At 48.2% G+C, this 12,239-nt stretch overlaps 1 protein-coding gene across 50 annotated transcripts in view; it reads right to left on the reverse strand.

Moving 5' to 3' along the window:
* Window positions 1-7,900: 7,900 nt before the first annotated feature.
* The window catches only part of TBC1D24 (TBC1 domain family member 24), a 32,811-nt gene continuing 28,472 nt past the window's right edge, over window positions 7,901-12,239 (reverse strand). For all 50 annotated transcript variants that reach the window (XM_086855143.1, XM_086855129.1, XM_086855130.1 and 47 more), the window contains one exon: window positions 7,901-11,842. In XM_086855143.1, coding sequence (XP_086711269.1) covers window positions 11,688-11,842 — 155 coding nt within the window. In that variant the 3' untranslated portion in view covers window positions 7,901-11,687. The remainder of the gene's footprint in view (window positions 11,843-12,239) is intronic.

A 12,239-nucleotide genomic window follows, 5' to 3' on the forward strand; every position in this document is an offset into this window, starting at 1 on the left:
TGCTCTGGCCTCTGGCAGCCCCTGATAGTTCATAGTGGGGCAGGATATCCAAGGCCTTACCTCCCTGCCCCACTGTCAGGAAAAGGATGTGGCTGCCTGTGCCTTACCTAGCAACGTCTCTGCTGCCCAGGACCACTCAACCCAAAATGCTGTAGGTGAGCCAACTTAACCAGCACTCAGCTATCGCTTTGCTTGAGGAAGGACAGACTGAAAAGCAGAAGGAATGTGTTTATGGTTATTCCCCTCTCAGGCTGTTCCCTTGCTTGGTTTGCTGGGGAAAACCAAGCCCTGGCTGCCCCTGGAGCTGCTGTTGAGCAAAAAGGCACGAGACTTTTTAAGCGTAATTTTTGTATTTCCTGGGTTTGATGTCTCCCTTGCAGGCAGTTCCTCTCCTCCAACCGCCACTGTGAAACGTCCTGCCAGTGGTGAGAGGACAGCTGACTAATCATGGGGACAAAGTGACACCTGCTTATACGAACCCCGCCCAGGGCGGGCGGCCCACAGTAGCCACTGGTGGCTGTGGGAAGCAGCACCTGTTTTCCAAAAGCATGGGCACCTCCTCTGGAACGAGCAAGTTGGAAAGGAGCAAGACTACAAGAATGCAGAAAAAAGCTGTAGCAGTGGGAGGGAGTTTCTGTTCCTCTTGGGTTGGAAGAAATGCTCATCCAGACCCAAAATTCATATCCTGAGACCAGGTATGGTGGTCTGAACTCTCAGGGTCTGCCCCATCTCTGGCTTCATGAGCTGCCTTCTCTTCTAAGCCTCTGGAGACCAAGTGCTGCTGCCTGCAGCCAGGGACATACCCAGCCCCAAGAGATGGTATTTTAGAGCTGCCTTGGCAGGACAGAGAAGAAAAAACCACAGATATCACCACCAGCCCAGTCCCAGGGCTGGGATTTGTCACACTGCAAAGGAAACTGAGCCCTGAATGTTTCTGGCTGCTGCAGCCAGGAAAAATGGAGGCAGACCCATGTGGGACCCCAGTCTGGGGCTGCCTCATCTCTGTCTTGTGTGCCATGGGCTGATTGGGACTTCCTCTGCCCACGCTCATCATCTACCATGGGAGTGGTATGCAACACCTCCTTTGAAGGAAGCTCCATCATGCCTTGTCAAAGATGGCCTTATTCAGACCTGACCTAGCAAACAGAACACACCACAGGGAAATTCAGATACCCCGAAAGTCTCCAGTTAAGTGTTCAGTAGAGTGGGGGGCAGCTGGTTATCTACAGGTTCCTGCTAGCTGTTTACATTTGTGCTACAGGTTCATCCCAGGCCTCAGCCCATGACCACCACTGCTGGTAGATGTGCTGCTCTCGGTGCTGAAATACCCAAGAAAGATGATATTTGATAGCAGAAATTACTGTGTGCCATGGACCTGCTCACCTCAATGCCACCAAAGCAGCAGATCTGCATAATGTCCCCTGGGTTTCCAAAGCTCAGTCCTCTGTTTCCTAGTGCTTTTTAGGCTGCCCATCCATTATGAAATTGTTTTGGTTGGAAAAGACAGCTGAGATAATTGAATCCAAACACTACCCTATCTTGGCCAAGGCCACCACTTAACCATGTCCCCAAATATACTAAGCCTACTTGTTTCTTGAACACTTTCAGGAACAGCAATTCCGTCACTACCTGGGCAGCCTGTGCCAATGCCCAACCACCCTTTCCATGGAGAATTTTTCCCTAATAACCAATCTGAACCTCCCCTGGCACAACTTGAGGCCATTTCCTCTCATCCTGTCCCTGTTCCCTGGGAGCAGAGCCTGACCCACCCAGCTGTCCCCTCCTGTCAGGGAGTTGTGCAGAGCCAGAAGGGCCCCCTGAGCCTCCTTTTCTCCAGGCTGAGTCCCCCCAGCTCCCTCAGCTGCTCCTGCTGCACCAGCCCCTTCCCAGCTCTGTTCCCTGCCCTGGACACACTCCAGCCCCTCAATGTCTTTCTTTTTGTGAGGATCCCAGAACCGGAGGTGTCTCAGCAGTGCCCAGCAAAGAGCACGGTCATTGACCTGCGCTTGTGGCTACACCATGGCTGGCACAGGCCAGGTGTCACTGGCCACTGTTGACCACAGACAGCTGTCATGGGCTCTGCAGGTGTTCCCTCCTGCAGAGACAGCTTCAGTTTGGGCTCCTTTCTGGGGCAGAGCCATGGCTGAATTAATCACTGAGTTTTGGAGAAGACACAGCCAAGATAGCAAAGTTCAGTGGCTGCAGATGAAAAGGGCAAGAGCGTTTGCAGATGACAAAAGATCATACAGGGATGTTGGCTCAGAAAAGGGGAAGAGGGAGAGGAGACTCAGTGGAAAGATGTGAGGGAGATATGAAAACAATTGGTTCCTCTTTCTACTATATCCTCTAAGTACAGCATAGAAATTAAAGGGCAGCATATGCTGAACAGATTAAGAGAAGCTGATTTTATGTATTTTGTTTATTTGTTCAGAAAGTTTAGGCATTGTTCAGAGAGACAGAGTAAGGACAGACATGGCATGAAGCCTGGGGAAAAATAAAAGTGACAATCAAGCACTGTGTTTTCCAGCACTGCTTTGAGGGTTAAAAAAACAAGAGGTTTTACAGGGGGCATAAAACCGGCTTTGTGATTCCTTTTGGGAAAGAGGGAAACACCATCACCTTTAGTCCCTGATGGAAACTGGAGACAGCTTGGATGAGCACAGACACATGATGTCCTCACAGCCTGGTCCTGCACTGGAGTCTCTTCCAAATACTCTCGTGTCCCTGGAGTGAGAAGGCCACTGGACATGCTTGGTGTGTGCTGGGAAAGGGAGGACACCTCCCTTCAACACATGGGGACTGTGATTAGATTGCAGCTCCATACTAAGATCAGAACAGGGAGCCTCCACCCAGCCAAACATCTCAACCAAATCTCAGTTTGGTCCCTCCTCCATCTTCCCTCCCGGATACCCAAGGCTCTGTCCTCATCCATCCCTCACACACAGCTGGCTCCAGGCTGGCTGAGCCCAGAGGCGAGAGATGGCCTGCACAGTCCCATGCCTTTCCAAGGAACAGCCATTTCTTCCACACAGAGACTTTTTTCCCCGTCAGCTGACACAGTCAGGATCACACAAGGGAGCTGAGCTCAGGAATAGCTCGTTATTACAGAATGCCTGTACATGTGTATTAGTAATATCTTCTGAGGCACTGGCTCACCCGGCTACTGCTTGTTCCCTGGGCTCCATCCTCGTGGTCCAGCCCTCCCTCCCCATTTCCATGCTTGCAGAAAAACTCTCAAGTGCTGCAGCAGCCCCTGGATTGAGATCTCTGCATCTCACTGGGATCTGCAGGCTCGGAGCTCCCAGCTGGGGCTGCTGGGTGGGAGGCGGATCTCACCATGCAGCCCTGGGGATGGCACAGCCTGCAGGAAGGGCAGCAGGGGACACTTGGGATTAGGTTATAGGGATTTTTGGCCCACAAGGGCATTCAGGACAGATCTATCTTGGTTGTTTTGGTGATGGTGAGGGACCAGCAGCAGGGAGGATGGGTTCAGGACAAGGTCCTTTGGAGAACACCAGGGTTGTTTGGGGCCAGGGCAGGACTGCTCCACAGGGGACAGTGGTGGCTCTAGGCACTAGGTGCAACCTGTTGGATAATCCCCATTTCTGCAGCCTTGGGAGAAGGGAGACCCTGATCCCATGCATAAGCAGGAACAGAGCTGGTCCTACAGCCTTGGTGTGACCAGGGGCATCAGCATTGCTGTGGCAGTGCCTGGGACCACAAGGACTCACTGTTGGACATGGTTGCTCCTGCTCAGTGCAGTGTTTCTGCAGAAAACTGCCAGAAATTCAAAACTTCCCTGTCTTCCCTCTTCCCTGTGCTTGCAATGCAGCTCTCCTGCCTGGAGGGGTACATTCATCATGTGCCTTTCATCATCCCTGGCAAGTGGCTTTTCACATGGATTCACATCCCTAGATTTCACATCACTGCCCTTCTGAAAACCTCCCAGGCTGCAGGCACACAGAACCTGGGAGGGATGAGGACCTTGAGCAGCCATCTCCCAGGCTCTTGTGACCTCTACAAGTTCTCCTCTTCAGTAGGGCACAGATTAAATATTAAACCCTTAAAAACAATCCCCTGCCCAAGAAAACCAGTATAAAGGCAGGGTGGGAGCTGACTGGTGTGTACCCTTTCTGTGTGTATAAGGAAACACATATCCAGTCCCAGCAAGCAGGCTCTGGCCACCTGAGGGACAGACCATGGCAAAGGTCATGAGCAAATCAAGCCAAAACCTTCTGCCTGGTATGTTTGTATTGGTTTACAGCACACTTTTTTTCTTCCACTTCCTTTGGGCAGCCCTGAACCCTCTTCTTTGCAAACAGCTCTCAGGACAGCCCAGGAACTGGGACTGGATCTGACCCAGCTGCAGGTTGCTCTGACCCAGGGAATAGGCTAGAGCAAACATCTTCTCCTACCAACCAGAGGAGTAGCACATTTCCCTCCTAAATATGGGCTAGAAATGCTCCCCAAGAGACTGCTTTGAGCTGGAGGTGTCTCCAACACTGTCAGAGGGCTGAGCACAAGGCAGGCAGCTGGTCTGGAGAGGTGCTCCCACACTTCCTTGGAAAGCCCTAACTTGCCCCTGCCTCCACCCCCCAAGACTTTGTCGAACACATTAATAAGATTTCCTCAGTGAGTCAGTTATTCCTCCTGTAGTTTCCACTTCTGCAATTTCAAAAATCTGTTCATGAGTCTGTTATTGCTCATTAGGGAAGAAAGCCATCCCGAGGAGACCCATACCCTCAGGAATTCTGGGAGGTATGGCTCTGCAGTCCTTAAGTTGAACTCAGCTGGTCTGCTGAGTTCAGTTTCCGAGCTGGAGTCAACCCTGGGGCACAACCCATGGAGAGCTGAAAGGAAAGCCATGACTCTGGGAATTACTTTGCCCCACAAGAGCATAGTATCCTGCAGGAGCTGTGGCTGGTGTTCTGAAGTGCAAGAAAAGCCTAATGAACTTGAGAGATATTATGACTGTTTGTTAGGCAGATCCTTACAGACATCCACAAGTATTTCTGTGAGCTGTGGAATTGCTGAAATCCATTTTCCTCTGGCTTTGTTTCAAGGCTGGGTATCCAAGATTCTGCTCCCCAGCAGGGTTCCAGTCCCATCACAGCCCTTCCCTGTGGGAAGCAGTGCTGGAGTTCACTGCCTGGTTCTGTGAAACAGGCAGCCAAACCTTGGGAAATTCACATCTCTGAGACACTACTGCCTCTTTCCCCAATAACTTGATCTGACTGTGGCCATGGGGAAGTCCTGCAGCATTTTGGCTGCGGAAGCAGCGAGGAAGCCCAGTTCCACTGTTGAACTGTGCCCAAGGGTTATCCTGTTGTCCAGCTGAGGGGAGAGGGTGGCTGCAGAGTGCTGCACTACACAGACAGAGCTGCTCGTGGCAAAGCTCTGGGGGTGCCAAGGACTGATGCAGATGACCTCTTGTGCTAGCTGTCTGTCAGAATTCAGACTGCAGGGCAACACAGCTCAGCAGCAGCCTCATGGCCACTGTCATGCTGCTGCAGCTGGCAGGGCTATCCTCAGGCAGGTGTGATTTACCATGCAGGAAGTCCATTTATAAGATACTGGTCTGGATGTACACCTGGATCCAGTACAGCAGCGATAGTTTGTGGAGTTTCAGCCCTAAACCTCCCTTGAAGAAAACTGGACAAGTTGCTGCTCTACAGAATTCACAGTAAGCAGGCAACCTCATTTGATTTGTGGCCTTTCTTGACCTTAAATTCAGAGCATCATCAAGCTGAGTGTGCCAAGCACAGCGTACTCAAGACCCCTGCAGCAGGTAAGGATGCAAATAGAAAAAAAAACTTCTAGGAGAGGGATTGGCTCCCTGCAGCACAGCCAAGAGCTGCACAGAGGGGGAAAAGTGGGTCTTCACATAAACCCAAAGAAGTTTAAGGAGAAGGATTTCAGCACAAGGAGGACGTTTAAGGAAGAGGAACAGACTGTGCTCCAGCCACTGCCAGTGGAAGAGTTCTGGCTGCAGCCAGCTAGGCTGCTGAGCTGGTGCAGCCAATGTCAGTGCTGCTCTGGAATGCTCACGGTTCAAAAATCTGTACTCCCAGTCATTTATGGGACAGAAGATCCAGCGTCATGCAAGGCTGGGAGGATGAGGTGCTGATCACTGGCTTGCTGGGCTTGTGCTTTTCCCCATGGGATTCCAGATCTGCCTCTTTCATCTGATGGCTGAGGGATCAGGAGGATAAGCCCAGCCAGAAACCTTTCCGTCAATGACTCGTGGAGGGCACAACTATAACTCTGAATGGCATTTAACCAGGGAAAGGGAGGTGACTCAATGCAGTTCAGGCAGGCCACGGACTGAAGCTGTGTCAGCAATGGGAGGTGCATCCCTGGGTTCAGGACAGTGCTAACAGTCCTGGTGCCTTATCTACCCGCGCCCAGCAGCAGCCAGCTGCAGGTTTGCAAAGCAGGAACAAATATACTTCACTTTTCCCCAGCTGAGTTCTGTACCCAGCTCCACCTAAGAGGAGGTCTGAAATCAGTCAGCAGCAGCCTATGTCACCAGAGTATGGCCAAGGAGTGGAGCCACGACCCTCCCAGAGGCTCAGGCACAGGCTCTGCAGCCCAAAGCAGTGTTTGGGAAGGGCAGTAGCAGGTCAGAGTTGGAAGCATCCAGTGAGGGGCTTTAAAAGGCAGAAACCCTTTTAAATTTGCTGCCAGAAGCAATGTTGTGCCACAGCTGGTTATAAAACATCTCTCAAAGAAGCAGGTGTCTCTGAGACATTTACACAAAAGCCTGTACCGAAAATCCAGAAAAAAAAAGCACAACTGGCAAACAGCAAGCTCTTCTCACAGTGCGGCAGCACAGCAAGACACAGCACAGCCTTCCTTTTCCAGTTCAGGCTCCTGCAGCTGCTACCAGCCCTGAGACATTATCCAGGACTTTCCCACCACCACGCTTTCTAGGTGGGACACCAAGCTTCTGCTGCCTGATGCAATCAAGCATGTTCCCCTCTCAGGTCTCAGTCACTGGGTTAACAGCAGCTGCAAGGTCCCAGAACACCTGCCTGCACTGCTCAGCTCCTCATGAACCCTCACTTACACCTTCCTGCTACTAAGCACCTTCATGATTAAGTTTACAGCCTTTAAGGGAGTTGCAAAATTCTGATTTATTGTATTTAAAGCTCAGGTCATCTTCAGAAACCATGCAAAAAAAGCCCTTTTGGATTGCAAGGATGGATTTACTGGGGATGGAGGCACAGGACGAGGCTGAGAGGAACCTCTAGTGGCCACGGGCTTCCTATGCAGCAAACCTCCTGGCAGTGCAGGACTGGCCAGAGAATCAACCATCTGGGAATTGTTTCTGCCAGCTCAGCAATCCCTTTTCCACACTGCATTGCCTTAAACCACAGCTCTGCTCTTGGAAATGTATAGCAGCATGGGAAGGCCAGATTTTTGTATGGGGTGGATACAGAGGGGTGGGAGTTTTTTAAAGGGAAATACCCAAATCCCTTTGGCCTGACAGCAGTTTGTTTAAACTGCCAAATTTTGTGGAATTCCACTTTTTTCATTTACATCCTTGGTCACTGCATGGTCTGACTGCAACTTACAGGTGCTAGTGGCCAGAAGACACCCTTAACCTCTGCATTAAACCCAGGCTGGGCTAGGGCAAACCATGCTCCCCGGCCCTGCAAAGAAGAGGAAGGCTCATGTCAGAATTAGCTATCTAGAGACTTCACAGTCAGTTTGACCACCTGATCTCAGGGGAAGTCTTGTGAGGTCTGAAACAACCACGAACTGTGTAACCACCTCATTGCAGTGTGAGTTCTGTCAGAGAACACAAGCTCCAGGGGTTTCTCTAAGTTTCAGGGTGTCTTTTGCTATGAGATCTACAGGAAGGAAAAGACCAGAACAAATGACAAAGCCAGCAGCCTCCACAGCCAAATAGCTTTAATATAATCCAAGATTCTGCACAGTGACAAAAATACCATTGATGTAGGACAGCGACTCCAAGACAGGGCAGAAAACCAATTCAGCAGCACACCACCACTCATCTGAAGAAATGCACACTCAAATAGCATACACACACTCAACCTGACTATGAATAGTCTAAAATTCATGACAGAGAGCTGCAGAACAGCCAGGTGCCCACGCCTCATCTATACCAAACAGCCTGACTCAGTGTCACTTGCTGAGCCGAGCTCTTGCTGTGCCATGCTTGTGGGTCAGCTCCTGGCTGTGGTATCGGTGTCCCCATGGGCAAAGGAGATCACGCCCCACCAAAAATGAGGGTGAATTTCCAAGGACAAAATACACAATTTCAATACACACATATGAAGAGCAGTTGATGCATCTGCACATGTCACCCCTCTGTGGGTCACCACAGATCTCTATTGGCATGGTTTAACTCTTCAGAGAATAGTACTGGCCCCCACTCCATTCTGACTTCAGATATGTCACCAGAGAGGAAATGAGAATCTTCCCCTTCCCTTTGTTAATTTGCCTCTATTAACAGGAGGTTGATTAACATGGTGCATCAGAAAAAGGAGCATGCCAAAGTGCAGGAGCTGCAGCAAAGACAGCTCAGGTGCAGTGAAATCTGTCCAGTCTTGCTGCAGCTGGATACAATTCCCGTGGCCGGCAAACAGCTTGGTTGCCATTTACAGTGAAGTCAGGTTTCAGATGTAAGGAGTTTCTAATCTTCTCTGCCTTCAAGGAATATGACAAAGCAAAAAGCAGCTTCTCAGGAGAGCACAGACACTCTCGCAGAACTGTGGTGACAAACACCCAGCCTGCAGCTCTCAGCCCAAGCCCATCCCATGACTGGCACTATTACTGCTGCCAGCAGGACCACAAACGGGTTACAGCCTTCAAGAGTTGTTCAGGCTGCAAGTAACAACTGACTAAAGCACTTCATGGCTGGAGTACTTGAGATAACTCCACTTTCTGATAAGGTGTCCACTGGAGTCATTGTCTTCAAAACCAGTCTGTGGCCTCCATCTCAAGAGCTTTGCATAATACAAAGGATTTGAACTTTTTTGATTTGAACAACCATTAACTACACACATAGGGAAAACACCTCTTTCCTACTGGAAAGATGACCAAGCCAAAACGCTGTTGTTCTAAGGTGTCTCACGACTGCAACAGGCATGATGGATGAGGATTTGCACATGACAAGGAATATCCGTTTTACTGAACACAAGGATTGTGTGACATTGCTGCAGCACTGTAGAACTGCACTCCCTGGATTATTGCAGCTTCTTGCTCATCCAGGCTATTCCAGTTCAAACCACACAGACCAGTCCCACAGGGTGGCTGTGGCAGGGCAGTGCTTTATCAAGCCAAACCAGTTCCATGCCTTGTGTCCAGTACTGCTCCCTGGATTCTCACACTGATATTCTATGAGGAGTTTCTGAGCAACCAGGAGTTATTTCAGATTCCAAACACTCAAATCACTGTGCACCAAGAACAGAGCAGGGAAAAGAACGTGTTTCTGAGGAATGTTTCTTAGATATGGCTTAAGACAAGGTATTGACATAGTTGCACCTGGCAGGGATGGGAGCGAGGAAATCCCATCACACTGCCAAGATGCAGTCAAGTTTCTGCAGATAAAATTTATTCATTTGGAGTAGAACATTACACTCCAACAAATCCTACCAACACAGATCCAGGGAATTTCTGACAAGCTGGAAATTAATTCTATTGTGTTTTTGAGTTGTCTTTTGTTCCCAAGGGCACCTCCTAAGACAAGCTCAAAAGAGGAGATGCAAACCAAATAGAAATCCCACATACACTAAGGAGAACCTATACTTTTTAAGTGACTTGTCTGAGGAATCTTGTGGGATTCCTGCAAGGGCAAAGTGACATGGGTGGCTTGGAAAAATAGAAGGCAGCATCAGCCAGTGTTTGCAGAAAGCCAGATATGACAGAGTTCTTTCACATCAAAATATATCAGTTTGACAGAATTAGCTCTTGCAGTTCAATCAAGCTTATGGAAAACCTGGGAAAAGACAACTGGGCAAACTCACTGTGTGGGAAGGAGAAAGGGAGGCCCAATGCTGACTCACAGGGCTAGAGAATCCAATTGCAAATACAAATGGTGCATATGACATCTTAAACTGTTCTGCACATAGGGTAATTTTTCAAAGAGTTATTTTAACAAAAATTCAAAGTGGCACCTTAAAAAGCAAATCTTATTTTTGCCAAGTTTATTCACATACTCTGCAAGAGGCAACTCTACCCAGCCATGAGATACAGTCATGGCTGGCCAGCTGGACAAGCCAACATGACCAAAAACTCACCTCTGATCCTGGAATATGAATGTGACCCTGTCTAGTCTAGCTTTTAACATTATTCATTTAAATTTTTCCTTTTAATGAACTTAAAGCTTAACTACTTAAATATAACATTAATAACATTAAGTAGCAATCCCACTCTTACAGCCATTTTTTATATTGAACTTTTAAGAAAATCAGCAATTTTTCTTTCCCTTCATTTTCCCTGTTGTGATAAATCTTACTAGTGGGTTACTCACTGAAGCTCTGAGCATCCTGTTGTATGCTCTGGACTACTCACTGATGTTTATGTATTTGTGCTTCATGTGGGAGAAGTTCCACAATACAAATGCCACAGGGCATGTCTGCAGAGAATGTAGGAATGCTCAAGAAAGGGCAAAGCCTCCTTGCATCACCCAAACTGTACCAGAAAACACAGGAAGAAAACTGTTACCTTCTCTGGAGAGATCTCATCACTGGGAAGATATCTTGAGAAACAGTGTTGCCTCCAGTTCTCCTGGGAAACTCATTCCCTCCCAGATTTGCCTCTTTGCCTTCCTCTCATTACTTGTGGAGAGGATTAAGTTCCTGTTATCACCATGTCTAGTTCCCCAAACACATAGGGATATCAGCAGAGTTATTTTCAGATTTAAAGCTTAATTTCAGCTCCCAGGAAAGATGAGGAAAGAAACATTTCTGAGCACTGCAGATACTCTCTGGCTTTCAGCTGCCTGACAAAGGGAGTTGCTCTGAAGTCATCACACTGATATGGAACAGGAATGTAAACAAAATCAAGACTTGGAGATATCACCAACCAGCCTGGATGCCTTTCTCAGAGGCAGACTGCTTAAACATATGCAACTGGAACATGTCAAAGGTTTTGGTACAAGATCAGCAATCATGGTTCTGGTGGGAATGAAGAGCTTCATGACTTAATGGTACTGATTTGTCTGCACAACATCTACTCATAGGAGAGCTGTGATTTTATGAACTACTGTTCTATGTCAAATCTGAAGTCACCAGTGTTCCCTGTGAGGAGACATCTGATATTCCTGGCTCAGGCCAGGTACTGGTGCCAGTGGCTCAGAGTTCTGCAGCACAGCTCAGCCAGGGTTGTGTCTCCAAGGAACTGTTGCCTCAAACCTATTCCATGATTTGGACCTGTATCCACCTAGAATGGCTCTGAACTCATCACATTTTCATTTTTACTAACAGTCCCTTGAAAACAAATCTCTAGAAGTAAAGGGACAAGCAATTAACCAGATACATTACTTCACCTTGACCTGTCTGAAATAAAGTAAAAGTAAACAACTAGGCCTGCATCCAAGTCCACTACTTAGGAATGACTCACAGCACTGAGCCCAGAAGAAAGGATGTTCTAACTTAGCTCCTGTATCAAAATTTACTTTGGACAACTGAAAGACTAGCTGATTAATGATAGTCACATCAACCATTCATGGTGTCCCTGAAGCCCCATACCTCCAGGATGGAGATCTGGAAGCTTTCAGAGCACAGTGGCTGGTTATTGAAAGTGTTGCAGTGGCTGGTTCTCCCATGGTTCAGATCTGCATCAAGGTACAGAGCCTGGCCATCACCACCTCCTGGGAAGAGACAAAGAGAGGGTGAGAATGTCTCCGCATTTCTTGGCATGGGAAACAGATGTACAAAGACTTTAGTGCTTTTCCCATGGGGAGCAACTGGTAGCCCTCAGCAACATCTGCTTGCTGTCTTCAGGTGTAACAGTATATGATCAGATGTATAGGCTTTGAAGGATAATATCAGAACTGGATGATTTCTTTTAGTAACAATAAATAAAAGTAATGCAATTCAGTAAGAACAAAAACTATCTGTATTTAAGATTTGTATTTCAGTGCTGGAGGATATTGGAAGCTACAACTGCAAATTTTTCTCCAGTAAAGAAAAACCAAATAAGTCAAAATTCAAAGCTGGAAGAAGAACAAGATCAGTAAGTAACAGCACTGGCTTGGTCTTCTAAAT

The sequence above is a fragment of the Cyanistes caeruleus genome, chromosome 17, assembly GCF_971803275.1.
Source record: "Cyanistes caeruleus chromosome 17, bCyaCae1.hap1.1, whole genome shotgun sequence".
NCBI classification, from domain to species: domain Eukaryota; kingdom Metazoa; phylum Chordata; class Aves; order Passeriformes; family Paridae; genus Cyanistes; species Cyanistes caeruleus.